Source organism: Octopus bimaculoides, chromosome 5 (genome assembly GCF_001194135.2).
Source record: "Octopus bimaculoides isolate UCB-OBI-ISO-001 chromosome 5, ASM119413v2, whole genome shotgun sequence".
NCBI classification, from domain to species: Eukaryota; Metazoa; Mollusca; class Cephalopoda; order Octopoda; family Octopodidae; genus Octopus; species Octopus bimaculoides.
The window spans coordinates 15,423,161-15,438,355 of NC_068985.1; the positions used below are offsets into that span (position 1 = coordinate 15,423,161).

At 38.2% G+C, this 15,195-nt stretch overlaps 1 protein-coding gene across 5 annotated transcripts in view; it reads left to right on the top strand.

Moving 5' to 3' along the window:
* Positions 1 to 6,087, top strand: part of LOC106869674 (uncharacterized protein MAL13P1.304) — a 107,772-nt gene extending 101,685 nt beyond the window's left edge. For 2 of the 5 annotated variants that reach the window (XM_014915492.2, XM_014915496.2), the window contains exon 11: positions 3,647 to 6,087. In XM_014915492.2, the coding sequence (XP_014770978.1) occupies positions 3,647 to 3,780 (134 nt within the window). In that variant the 3' untranslated portion in view covers positions 3,781 to 6,087. Of the gene's footprint in view, positions 1 to 1,561; positions 1,629 to 3,646 lie in introns of those variants that run through there. The other 3 variants (XR_001409429.2, XM_014915493.2, XM_014915494.2) reach the window with 3 other exon arrangements.
* Positions 6,088 to 15,195: the final 9,108 nt, after the last annotated feature.

The following is a 15,195-nucleotide window of genomic DNA, read 5'->3' on the forward strand; positions in this document are numbered from 1 at the left end:
TTTTTTGTTTGTTATAACATATATGACTTAGGAAAGTTCATCATATATATTTTTGTTATAACATTTGAAACTTTGAAAAGCTGGTCACATCTTTTGTTATTAAATTTGTGGCTTTAAAAAGGCAGCAAGCTGCCAGAAACGTTAGCACGCTGGGCGAAATGCTCAGAAGTATTACATTCTGAGTTCAAATTTTGCTGAGGTTGATTTTGCCTTTTATCCTTTCACATCGAAATCAAGCCAAATTTGATGACTCCCGTGCCAACCTTTCCTTCATTGGACACTAAACTCTGCTTGCGAAGACCTGTTGGGGCAAGTGAAATCAAAATCATAATTGAATCAAAATTTGATGACTTTTATTCATTTAGTTTTGATTATTATTTTTTTTTTTCATTCAGCTAGAGTGTAGTTAGGACTTCATTATCCAATATGTCAATATGTTGTTCCTTTTATTTATGGTTCTAGGGAGTGGTTTGAGAGAGATTTAGCTTCTATTTCATGCAGGTCGGTCAGAGTGCCATGTAGAGAAACCCTCATTGGTAGGTGGTACATTGTTGTGTGTCGGAGGGTCAGGCAAAGAGTTAGTAACAGTCATGATGAGAGGTTGATCTCTCTCTCACACACAAACAGAACAGCAGATATTTTCATCAAAGTCAGCTCCCTAAAGACTTAAATTCTGGTTCCTCTGATGAGTGTGATCGATCTCATCCTGAATCTTGTCTTATTTTTTGATAATATATCAAGGTTTCAGTTTCCCTATCAATATATATATTTGTATGTCATGGTCTTGATAAATACACATCACATAGTCAGGGAGATTACATTTTGCCTCTCTGCATCTTCATTTAACCCTTTAACATTTAAACCAGCCATATCAAGCCAAAATATTTTCCCATTTTTGTATTCAAACCAGCCAGATCTGGCCTCTCACACCTACTTTACAATGTCATTCTGACAATATACAACCACATCATGGAAAGTCATCGAAACCTGAAAGCTACAAGATAATGCATCAGTAATTCAAAACAACGAATAAATAAGCATTACATTTGACAAAGTAATCTGAATGCTAAAGGGTTAATGTCCACTTTTTCATGCTTGCATGGGGTCACACGAAATTTGTTGAGGCAGATTTGCTACAGCTGGGTGCCGTTCCTATCAACAGCCCTCACCTGTTTCCAAACAAGGTAATATTTTTCTCGTGGCCTGACATGTTTTTTCACGGAACACTGGAAACAAACCACTTTGCTTTGTATGACAGCAATGCTCTTTTACAAATCTCACGTAACATCTAAAACAAGGGTATACACACACACACACACACAGAGGCTCCTTTCAGTTTCCATCTAACAAATCCACTCACTTTTTTGCCTTTCATCTTTTTCGGTGATCGATAAAATAAGTTCTGGGCACTTGCTCGAATCACATCAGTTGATTGTTTCATCCATCACACTTCTTTTCCAAGCACATAGTCTAGATTCAATGTGAGATCACCATCACCATCATCATCATCATCATCATCATCCTTATTTCTTTTCTTTAAATATAACTCTATTTTTGAAAGGTTCCTTGATATAATGCACCAATGTTCTCTAAATCCTGAATTTGAGATGACTCCAAGTGCTAGTGCAGTGAGTAATGTTTAACTGATACTCACATTAACACCACCACTCCAACCTCTTTTATTCATGTGTCAATCCCTTAATACTTGTGTCCCTTATTTTCCGTTTGCCACCAGCTAATTACTTCCCTTGTTCTCTACCCCTTATTTATCACCATTTCCATCCTTTCACACACAGAGATCTTCTGCATTTGCTCGTATTTCTCCTTCTGTTTTCTGAAAACTCAGCTTCGTACAAGAATGGAACCCCTATGCGGCTGTCCAAACTGCTAGAAATAGCAACGAAATCTCTTTCGTTTCACAGCTTCCAGTCTTCGAAAAGAAAGACTCACTGGATATTGTAATACTGGGGGTTGCACTATGCCAGAGAAAAGATGAGATGAAAACAAAGACAACTTCGGCTGCATTTAAGCTCTGAATATGTTGTTGTTGTTGTTGGCACTCCGTTGCTTACGACGTCGAGGGTTCCAGTTGATCCGATCAACGGAACAGCCTGCTCATGAAATTAACGTGCAAGTGGCTGAACACTCCACAGACACGTGTACCCTTAATGTAGTTCTCGGGGATATTCGGCGTGACACAGTGTGACAAGGCTGGCCCTTTGAAATACAGGTGCAACAGAAACAGGAAGTAAGAGTGAGAGAAAGTTGTGGTGAAAGAGTACAGCAGGGTTCGCCACCATCCCCTGCCGGAGCCTCGTGGAGCTTTATGTGTTTTTGCTCAATAAACACTCACAACGCCCAGTCTGGGAATCGAAACCGCGATCCTATGACCACGAGTCCACTGCCCTAACCACTGGGCCATTGTGCCTCCCCCCTCTGAATATGTAAAGCTGGGGAAAATGCTACAGAACTACAAAATGCTTTGTAGCATTTTGCCCCCTGTGTTAACAATTCTGCCAGCTCGCTGCCTTCCGGAAAAACAATAATTGATAAAATCATTGCCTTTGGATTTCGACACAAAGCCAACAGTTTTCAAAGGAAGGAGTTAGTTCACACCATCAACCTCCAATACTTAACTGGTATTTTATTCTATTGAACCTGAAAAGATGAAAGGCAAAATTGACCTGTGGGATTTGAACTCACTGCGTAAATAGATTTAACTATACTTGACTGCATTTTGTCATCACTCACTGTAAATTGTGCAAGGACCCAACCCTATTAACGATAGTGATAATGATTCTAATTTCTCCACAAGGGCACAAGGTTGATTATATTGATTATATTGATCTCTTTGTTTGATTAGTACCAATATTCTATTGATCCAGAACTCATAAAAGGCAAGTTTGACTTTCACAGGATTTGAAACCAACACAGAAAGCTACAAAGCTAAACGCTAACTCAAAGGCATTTTATCAATTCTCCCAGCTGCAGGCCTAAATAACAATTCTTTTATTTGCCACAAGGGTTTAGATCAAATGCAAAGACTACAAAGGGGTTTTATTTTAATTCATTGTTTTTTTTTATGTTTTTCACAGCTTAGCAGCATGGGTGGGACAGGCTTTGCTGGAGTAATTGTCTTCAACAGTTGCTTGTCCTGCCTTCTTATTGCTAACTACTCAACCATAAGACATGGGTGAAACCTGACTGTGATCGTAACACATGTGTCCACTCCCACTCCTGATGAGCAGATCTCTCCTCCAACGATCTATAATACCTTATATTATCTATTTAAATTTAAACCGATTAAAATGATCTTATATTTGGGACAGCTTAACATCAAATGATTAAACTGCTTCCGTCTCTTTCTGTCAGGCGTCATTGGAACCACTCATCAATCTATTACACCTTATTGTAAACATTCCTATCTCTTCTTTACCCCAACTACTCCCATCCTACGACTACCATTCTCTCTCTCTCTCTCTCACATACTCCCCCTCTTTGCTCCAACTAGTTTGTTTCTCTGTTTAACCATTTTCTCTCTACCAATCCTCTGCTATTCTAACCACAGCTACCAATGACACTGCTGTGAGAATCTGTCGATTCATTAATAACGCTTGTGTTCTTTCTGTATTTCATCTCTTTCCAGGTGAAGTTTTTATCGTAGAGAAAGTCTTAAAGAAACGTGTGCAAAAAGGTCATCAAGAGGTTTTGGTCAAATGGAAAGGTTACAGCAATCGTTACAACTCATGGGAACCAGTGGACAACATTTTCACCATGTAAACCTCTCAGTTTCTGGGGAGGAGGGGTAAAAGTAAAATAAATAAGTAAAAAATAATACTTTAAATGAAAAAAAAAAAAATTATCACAATGAAGTAGAAATCATTTCAGCTTGTAGAACAGATTTTCACTAGATTGTTGGTTCTGCCAACATCTAATCACATGACTATTTGCACTACATTTCTTTTTTTTTTTTAAATAATAATTATAATTATAATTAATAATAATTATAAAGTTTGGAGAGCAAAGGATCTCAGGGCTAGAACACATGGAAATTTCTCTCTCTATCTCTTGTTTTCCCCTTTCCCCTCCCTCCCCCCATGCAAACACATATACATGCACAACATACAGAAAGAAAAGAACTCTAAGGTTACCTTCATAAAAATTCCCCTAAGAAAATCTTTGAAAATTCCAAAATATTCAGATTTAGATTAAAATATGGAAAAGAAAAAATATAATATATATATATATATATATATAAATAAGAAACTTAACAAGAAATGATACTTGAATTTTTTTGTTTAACCACCTACCACCAAGGCCAATAATTTTTCTGAAAAGGATTTTTGTCAAAATGAAAATGCATCTTGAATCTTGTTTTAGTCTACTTAGCATTAGGGAGAGACAGCATTAAGTTTTTTTTTGTCTTTTCCTTCTTTCTTACTTCCCTCTTTTTAACTCTTCTTTCTCAAATTTAATTTCTTCACAATGAATTATTGCACAGAATTTGTCTACATGCTAGTAAATACTGGTAGAATGCCCGATTTGTATGTAGGAAACTAACAGATTAAAAAATTCCCGAAACGTATGTCTGCTTTTGTACTAAGCAAGGGGAGACTTTTATACATGTTTCTATAAGTGTGCATCGTGCATGCACATGCATGCATTATGTGTGATACTAAGGCAGTGTTAACATCTTAATATGTGTTTGTGTGTGTATATGTGCCTTAATGTTACTGGGTTTTGAGTGGGGCAGGACTGGATTTGGTCGACACTATTATGTCGATTACAACCTAACTAATAGGAATAATTAAGAAAGAATAAATTCTATTGGAATTTCATTTTCTAGCATTGGTTAAGTGAAACAATAGTTTAAATTTTGCGTATGTATAATATATATATACATATATATATGTATGTAGAAGAGCATAGGCTCGAAACGTCAAAGACTCTTCCATTTTTCCTGAGCGTCAAATTAATACACCTTGTTCGTTGTTCCCTCATCTGTCTGTGTCTAGTTTTCCGTACAATTTTGAACCACCATGCGTATAGTGTGTGTATGTATGTATGTATGTATATATATATATATATATATATATAATGTATGTATGTAGATATTTGATTAATGAGAGAGATAGATGGGAAATATGAGAATGTTTAGTAATCACTACAATTTTTTCAACTCATCTAACATTGATCCCTCACAGGTGGGATACTGAACAACTGGTTTAGAAGTAGTTGTCGGTGTAGATGTGTCTCTTCAGGTGATTACAAGACATATCTCCTTGAAAAGCAGCAAGTCGGTGTGTGTGTGTATGCATGCATACACGCTCAGAAGTTCTGGTGATTCACAGAATTTCTCACAATGAAATGAATCCCCTGCTTCTTCCATATGAATAAACACACAATTAAGGAGTTGGGAGTAATTTCAAAATAGAAAAACAAGTTTTCTAACATATTTATCAGATTTTCAAAGTTTTATTTGAGTAAGTTCAGTTCTTTATTTCATCTTCTCCCTTTGTAGTGTAAACTAGAATATGTACGTTATATAAGAAACAAAAAAAAACATAATCTAAAGACAAAAAGGAAATGATTGAGTTATTATTACCAGCATATATCTCATCAATTCATAGCAACAACCCCATTGTCATTTTTAATCAACAACTATAATATTTTTAAAAGCATTTTATTCCCCGTCACCATGTCCATACAAAACCCAGAACATTTAGAAAGCTTGAAAATTTATCAAACATTTCTGCTAAAAATAATATCTTGATCAACCCCCTGAAAGTCACTATTGTCATCTCCTGTGTAGATTTTTCAAGAAGGTTCTATTTGTTTTTTTGGGTTTTTTAAAAGAAAAAAAAATTTTTTTTTTAACAATTCTATCTCCAAACTTGTTCTGGCAAAAATCTTTTAAGAAGCAGATCCATTAAATAAAAAAAAAAAAAAAGAAGCGGGAGAGAAAATACATCTCCTAAACAGTAGCAATATGAACAAATACCTAAAATTTTTTTTTTCTCTCATGGAATGAATAAAAGAAAGAAAGAAAAATAATCTAAAAAAAGAAAAAAAACAAAGAAATGAAAATACTGTTCTTTTGTCATTTTTGTTTGTTCTTAACTGTTTTCTTTTATGCATTGTCTGTTAACCCTTTGAGTGGATTGGATCAGTTGCCTATGTTCAGTACACGGCAGGAGGAAGGCATCAGCATGTTCTCCTTAACCACAGTCCAATGTGGAAGCTCGAGATCATACTGGTTTGATGAGTCTACCCTGCCACACTGGTTCAATATGGCTTGGCAGAAGGGGACAGTTTTTATATCCTTACCCAGGAATAGTTAAGTCAATTATATCAACCCCTATACTCAACTGGTACTTATTTTATCTGAAAGGAAGGCAAAGTCAACCTCAGCAGAATTTGAGCTCCGAATATAAGCATGGGTGAAATACCACTAAGCATTTCGTCTGGCATGCTAATGATTCTGCTAGCTCAGCACCTTTAACCCTTCATCATTATCGTTTAACGTCCATTTTCCATGCTGGCATGGGTTGGACGGTTTGACTGGGGACCAGCAAGCCAGGAGGCCACACCAGGTTCCAACCTGATCTGGCAATGTTTCTACAGCTGAATGCCCTTCCTAACGCCAACCACTCTGAGAGTGTAATGGGTGCTTTTTACGTGCCATTGGCATGGGAGCCAGTCAGGAGGCACTGGCATCAGCTATGTTTGGAGGGTGCTTTTTACGTGCCACCAGCACAGGAGCCAGTCGGGGCAATGGGGGCTGGCATTGACCATGTTCGGATGTTGCTTTTTACATTCCACCGGCACAGGGAGCCAGTCAGGTGACCCACGCATGAATGGTGCTTATTGCGTGCCACAACTACAATTTCCATTTGATTTGATTTGATTTTGATTTACTTGACTTAAGCATGGAATGTCACCTGATGATTTCAAAGGTACTTTTTAAGTACAAAGGGCTGGTTATGTGCTTATGCGACACTGGTGTAGGCTATGGCTGTGATCTCACTTTCCTTGCTGAGTCTTCTCAATCACAGCATATCTCCAGAGGTCTCGATCTTTCATCAAAAATATGCAAATACGTGAGTAATATTTAAGACCACAAATAATTACTAACTGTTTGCATATGAATAGATGGGCACAGATGTGGCTATGTACTTAAGAAGCTTGCTTCCTAAATATGTGGTTTTAGGTTCAGTCCCACAGTGCAGCACTTTGAGCAAGTGTCTTCTACTACAGCTTTGAGCTGACCAAAGGCTTGTAATTGAATTTGCTAGACAGAAACTGAAAGAATCTTATGTGTGTATCTGTACCCTTGTCTAGGCATCGTGATAATTGTAAACATTGAAGTTGTTTGTTTCCAGTCTCCCATGAAAACCATGCTTGGCCCTGGGAAACAGGTGGCGGTTGGTGACAGGAAGGGCATTCAGCTGTACAAAATGTGTGTCAGCTTATTACATCCAACCCATGCAAGCATGGGAAAGTATTGCAGGCACAGGAGTGGCTGTGTGGTAAGTAGCTTGCTTACCAACAACATGGTTCCAGGTTCAGTCCTACTACATGGCACCTTGTGCAAGTGTCTTCTACTATAGCGTCAGGCCAACCAAAGCCTTGTGTGTGGATTTGGTAGATGGAAACTGAAAGAAGCTTGTCGTGAATCCGACGACTGGCACCCATGCCAACCTCTCCTTCATTGGACACTAAACTCTGCTTGCGAAGACCTGCTGGGGCAAGTGAAATCGTAATTGAACCATACTCGATGACTGGTCACCACGCCAGTGGAGCACTAACAGCACTGTCGAGCATGTTCATTGCCAGAGCAGCTGTCTGGCTTCCGTGTTAGTGGCTCGTAAATAGCACCATTTGAGCGTAATCATTACCAGCGTTGCCTTCTAGCACTTGTGCTGGTGGCACATTAGAAAATCATTCGAGCGAGGTCGTTGCCAGTGCCGCTGGACTGGCTCCCATGCAGGTGGCACATAAAAAACACCAAAGACCGCTAAAATAAATACTAGGCTTACAAAGAATAAGTCCTGGGGTTGATTTGTTTGACTAAAGATGGTGCTCCAGCATGGCTGCAATCAAATGACAAACAAGTAAAAGAGATTAAAACGATGACGAGGAGAAGCAGGAGGATATCTTTCAGGCTGATATGAAAGCTGCTCATCTAATGAGAATAATTTTCAAATTCAACTTTACGATGAAAGTAAACAAAGTTTGTTTTTAGAAGCGTTGAGATGTATTGTAAGATATAGAAATAAATTTATTTCTCAAACGCGTGGTAATGCTATAAATAGTGTGATCAGGATAAATTATCCATATATTGCAGAAAAATATGTTACTGGTATTGCTTAGAAATGCACGTGTCCTTCATTTCCTTAATTAGGAACAGAAAAAAAAAAAAGTAAAGTGAAACAATGTTGACCAAATGCATGAGAGTATACTCTGGAATGAAAGCAAACTGTGGATGTTGACTTTAAAACAATTTTAACACTAGATTTCCAACTGAAAGGATTCAGAGGTGGGGGTCAGTTGTCTTTGGTCACACTTCCATTGGGTTTATTGTATTATGCCTCCTCACCCATTCTCCTTCTCTAACCATCCTTCATTTCCCCATATACTCTTGCCATTTCTAACTACCCTTGCTCTTGGCTCAGTGTTTAGAGTGTTGGGTTCACAATGATGAGGTAGTGAGTTCAATTCCGAGACCAGGCTGTGTGTTGTGTTCTTGAGCAAGACACTTTATTTCACGTTGCTCCAGTTCATTCATCTGTGGAAATCAGTTGCGACATCACTGGTGCCAAGCTGTATCGGCCTTTGCCTTTCCCTTGGATAACATCGGTGGCATGGAGAAGGAAGGCTGGTATGCATGGGTACTAATCATGCATTATCTCATAGCTTTAAGATTTCAAAGATGTGATTGTTTATTTTTAGAAGGACATTGTAGGGTAGGTGTGAGAGACCAGTTTTGACATAAAGCAGCTACAATATTTGGGCTGGAAATGGCCAATTTAAATGTTAAAAGGTTGATGGTCACCTGACTGACTAAAAATAGTAGCCAAATATGCTGTTGCTTTTGGAAAGAAAAAGACTGAGAAAAGAAAAAAAAACTGAATGAATCACAAGTTAGAATGCTTTTGGAAATATTTCTAACAAGATAAAGTAAATTGTAAACAACAAAACAACCCAAGGAGTTAAATGACTAAACACATTGACATTCACTAAAAAATATATCAAAAGTTAACCAAACCCAAGTTAACAGCTTTGTTGTCACTTTATATATGTACTTGTGTTAGGAAGGGCATCCAGCCGTAGAAACTCTGCCAAATTTAGATTGGAGCCTGGTGTTGCCATCCGGTTTCACCAGTCCTCAGTCAAATCGTCCAACCCATGCTAGCATGGAAAGCGGACGTTAAACGATGATGATGTGTGTTGGGTGAAATGTGGCTTTCCCAAACAGCAGTAAAAGCAACCTATTCAGCTCAACAACTCAAACGCTGATACAATCTAGAGTATAGTTCAATTGTCAGACTTATCCAGTGGAAGCAGGGGAGGGGAACATAATAAAATCTACCTGGTACATGTTGTAAAGTGGTTTGCAGGAAGAAGGGCACATCCAGCTGTAAAACCACCTCACAAAACATAGATCTAATGAAAATCCCAAACAGCTAATGGTTATGTTAATGCTGCACATGATAGTGGAGTAGGTGGGGACATTTGTCCCCACATGAGTCATCAAATGATCTCACCAACTTTTTCAGATGCAAAAAAAATAGACACCAAATAATCTACCCATCACTGGAAATTCCTCTTTCTATCAGGTAAAATACTTCAGAGCTCACACTAATGTTGGCACAATGAAAAGTAGATCTGGAAAGGTTGTGAGAACAGAAACATAAATATGAGTTGTGAACAAGATGTAAGATGAAGGGGAGCCTTTACTAGATTCCTCACAGGTACAAAATGTTGAGTGGAGAAATGGCTGAAATAACTGAAGTCAATGTATTTAACAATGTTGTTTATGACCAGCTGAGGCTAGTCATAAGCAACTTCTGAACAATACCTACCTTGGTAATGGAAAACGGCAGGCTCATTATGTTGAATGAGACTGTAATGGTAAATATGATGTAAATAAAGACTATGAGACATGCAATGAAGAAAAGGCTCTTGTAGTTTTGTGACCTAACTTTAGGAAACCGGCTGGCAACCTGTTTGCTTACCAATCAGGTGAACAAACAAATCAGATTTCATATTCAACAGTAAAACAGGACAGATACTTAGTACTATTGAGTCGTCTTCACTGAAAAGATTTCCACTCACCATAAAGTAGTGATTAGTAACACCAAAATAAGAGCCAGACAGGCCCAGAAACAAAAGACAATATAGAGAAGGAAGGTATGGAAGCTGAAAGATATCTGACAGATTCAAAAAAAGGTTCCTAGATTAGAAATAGGGGCCTATAATATAGGCAACTGGGAGTTTGAGACAACCCATGATCCACAGACCAGATACTGTATTTTCTAGCAGCATACAAGTCAAATTTTTTAGACCAAAATGTACAGCAAGATAGGCACAAGAGTGGCTGTGTGGTAAGTAGCTTGCTTACCAACCACATGGTTCCGGGTTCAGTCCCAATGTGTGGCATCTTGGGCAAGTGTCTTCTACTATAGCTTCGGGCCTTCCAAAGCCTTGTTAGTGGATTTGGTAGATGGAAACTGAAAGAAGCCTGTCATATATATGTATATGTGTTTGTCCCCCTAGCATTGCTTGACAACCAATGCTGGTGTGTTTATGTCCCCGTAACTTAACAGTTCGGCAAAAGAGACCGACAGAATAAGTACTGAGCTTACAAAGAATAAGTCCCTGGGTTGATTTGCTCAACTAAAGGCGGTGCTCCAGCATGGCCACAGTCAAATGACTGAAACAAGTAAAAGAGTAAAGAGAGAGAGCAAAAGAAAACGGAGTGAGGTAGGTTAACTTATAATATACCAAGATGACTTAGGAGGACCAGAAATTCCTTGTGGATGAAATGTAGCAGGATTTAGAAAGGAAGCAACAATATACTCTCTTGACTTGGTTGCCAGGAGTTATGGTAGACCAAGTCTCCAGCCAAATGGAATAATAGTATAGACAAAGCTACAAAGACAGCCTGCAGAAAATGAAATGGTGGGGAGACAAAGAACAGTAGTAAGTAGCTAGATGTCAATTAGGGTAGGAAATTTGGGCCCAGCGGCCTTGGGAAGTAGATAACTCCAAGAATAATTCCTTCTAGTATGTGAAGAGAGGAAGGTTAAAGGAATCAATCACAACAGTAAATTGGCTTGGAAAATACTCAGGCCTCATCAGAAGAGGTTGAAGACAAATGGACATCCTAGAACTCCCACCCTCATCTCCAGCCATGAGGATAAAAATTCATAGACAACTATACAACAAGGACAGAAAATGTGTTTGCTAGTTTTCTGCAATGTATTTGAGGTATTCTGGACTGCAAAACATTTGGTATGAATTGAGACATTATTAATGAAAAGTTTGTTTACAAAAGCAATACATCTGCTTTCACTGCAGTTAAAAAAAGGAAAAGCTAGTAAAATTTTCAGTCCAAGAATTTTGGGAACAAAGAGGAAGAGTAGTGAACCCAACTGCAGGCACAGTTCTACAATCAAAAATGGCCAAACCATCAGGGATAGAGATGCTGGAAACAGCCAGCAAAATGGGTTATACATAAGTGACTCGGATAACCAATATTCTTTTCTACTCTAGGCACAAGGGGAGGGGGGGCAGTCGATTAGACCAACCCCAGTACATAACTGGTACTTAATTTATCAACCCTGAAAGGCAAAGTCGGCCTCAGTGGAATTTGAACTCAGAATATAAAGACATGAAATGCTACTAACATTTCTGCCATCTCACCACTTTTGGATAATCAATGTTACAAGAGGGGGGGGGGCGTCAGTCTTAATGAGTAGCTCAATAGTTTCATCAGTAACCAAAGAGATAAAGATGCTCAGGAAAGAAGTAGAGACGTCAGATAAACAATGTTTGAAAGTAACAAATGATTACAGCATCACCATTTTATCATGCTTGCACGAGTCAGGAATTCTTTGAGGCAAAATTTTCTACTGTCAGATGCCCTTCTCAAGTCTATCGAACAAAATACCCAAGACTAAGATCATGCAACATGTAAAGAAGCCCTGACATACAGGACAGTAAGCATGACACCACCTATATTTAATAACAAGGCTGTTTTGTTTACAGAAGCTAAACACAAAGACCAGGTAAAATCAAACATACAAAGGGGGTGCTGAAAAGTTCCTGGCTTTGGGTAAAAGAAAATACAAGACAATCAATTATGATTTTATTCAACATATTCCCCTCTCAGACTTATTGCACTAGTCATACAGTTTTTCGAAGCCCCGGAAAAGAACTCAGTAGGTTGGGCCTCCAACCAGGTCTTTTACAATACCCCCTCCACTCAATGCCAGGAACTTTTCAGTACCCCACCTCATATGCACACATTTACCACAGGTTTCAGTTTCTATCAGCTAGTTTTACCGAAGGGGTTATTGCTAGATCCACAGCTATCATATAGAAAGTTAACGAACAATTTTTCACACAATGAACTGGACCCCACGAGCAATTTGTGAAGTGGTGCTTCTGTCACAAAATTAAACTTTCCATCAACCCAGCTTATTTTCATAAACTGTAGGCATGGTTGTGGTTCTGAAGCAAACCTTCACCATACAGCCATGCCAACAATCTATAAAAATTAGCTGGGTTGATAGAATGTGTACAAAAATGTTGCACAACAGGTGCAGGAGTGGCTGTGTGGTAAGTAGCTAGCTTACCAACCGCATGGTTCTGGGTTCAATACCATTGCATGGCACCTTGGGCAAGTGACTTCTATAGCCTCAGGCCAACCAAAGCCTCGAGTGAATTTGAGACGGAAACTGAAAGAAGCCCGTCGGGTATTTATATGTGTGTGTCTGCCTCCCCAACATCGCTTGACAACTGATGCTGGTGTGTTCATGTCTCCATAACTTAATTCGGCAAAAGAGAACGATAGAATACGTACTAGGCTTACAAAGAATAAGTTCTGGGGGTCGATTTGTTCGACTAAAGGCGGTGCTCCAGCATGGCTGCAGTCATTTGACTGCAGCAAGTAAAAGAGTATGTAAGCGATGATGCATATGGGCGAGAGTAAAGACGGCTAGGTATCCCAAGAAACCCACAAGACAGGAAGTCATGAGAAGGAATAAGCTGAACCTAAGATGACACAGTTGAAATACTTCTGCTAACACCATACAAACATGGAAAAATTTGGAGCCAACCCTGGTCAAATTATTAACTCAAAGTTATCACATCAAACCCTCAAGCAAGGTGCAACAGTGAGATCCCTGAATTACAGAGTTACCAACTACTGATCCATGATGTGCTTGTACCCAACCACAATACTTTGATATCTAACAGTTAATTGTAATTAACATCTTACAATTATGCATCAAGTTAGGTGACAAAACTCAGACCTCCTCCATCAACCTTGCCTAAAGAAAAACTACAGGTTTCTATTAATAACTATGGGAGGGGGAACATACGAAAAAAACCTAGGATTAAATCAGATCAGTAACCCCCTTTAGCATTTAAACTAGTCATATCCAGCCTAAATATTCTACTGGTTTTATGTTCAAACTGGTCAGATCTGGCCTCACACCTACCTTACAAATGTCACTGAAAAAAAAAAAAGAAAAAAAATTGCATTGAAATAACGCTAAGAGTCAATAGCATGATTATGCCAGCCCCCACTCCCCATATGGCTCCTGTACCAGTAGCACTTAAAAAGCACCACCGAAATTTGGCCAATTCCAGTGCTACCTGACAGTAGTGCCACATAAAAGCACCCACTACACAGAGTTGTCGGCTTTCGGAAGGGAATCAAGCTGTAGAAACATTGCCAGATCAGATTGGAGCCTGGTTCAGCCACCTGGCTTGCCAGTCCCCAGTCAAACCCATGCCAGCATGGAAAAAACAGGAATTGGAAACAATTTGAATAAGCATTACATTTGATTAATCTGAACACTAAAGGGTTAATCTACCAATCAGCTTTCTGTTAATGGCTTCATGTGTAGAAAAGGTCATCAAAATGAAATTATTTTACTGATCTATACCAAAGTAAGTTAAATGGAAGAGAAGTCATTGCAATTGGTCATTTTTATACAGGTTTTAGATTTGTTTGAAGTCTTTACATGAATAGAGATACAACACATCTTTAGTTAACGACTTAAAGATGTCAGAATTTGGTAAACAAGTCACTGAACCTACCATAACCAGTAAATATTGTTAGGTTCAAACTTTACACCTATCCTACAATGTCAATCAAAAGGAATTATTTTTAAATTTCAAAAGGTGCAAGAAATTGATTTTTTAAAAATCTCGAAAGGTGCAAAAGATTATTTTAAAATCAAGATGAAGCATCACGCTCAGTAATCTGAATGCCTGTCTTTCACTTTACTGCTCTGAAACTGAACAGTTTACTTCAAGCTGATGAAGTAATACCTTTGCACAGGTACATCACATGCTAGATAGCTTAATTAGCTACTCAAAATCACATCCTAACATCTTTTGGAAAGGATGTATTGAAAAAATGTATTTGTAAAGAGGTTTCTAATTTGTCTGTATTTTTACAGAACTACATGTGTATGTAAGATCAATACAGATTAGGTCTGCATCTTGCAGACTATAGAGAGCTTCCATAAAAAGGATGAAGAGCAATTTCTGAAATGACTGAGTAACCTAATCAACTTGAAGAAACATATTTATGATTAGAGGTAAGCTACACAGAGCAGTGTTTCTGCTAGGGTGACTAATGCAAAATTAGCATTTTGCTCTTCACTTAGTGTTAAATAAATGTCCAATGTTTAACTGTATTTTACCAATTCCAACTATCAGGAGGAAAAAAAAAAGATTTAGTGTCTGCCCATTACGTTTAAAGAAACACTTTCACACGATGAAAGGGTAGGAGTAGAGTAGAGTCAAGATTTTTCAACTCATTTCTTCCCATGGTGGTAGGAAGAAAAAAATCTGTAATTAAAAATAAAAAAAAATAAAAAGTTGAACTAAAAGATATAGGAGTCTGAAAACAAAGGCAAAGGAGCAGCATCAACTGTTAAAACTAGAAAGAAT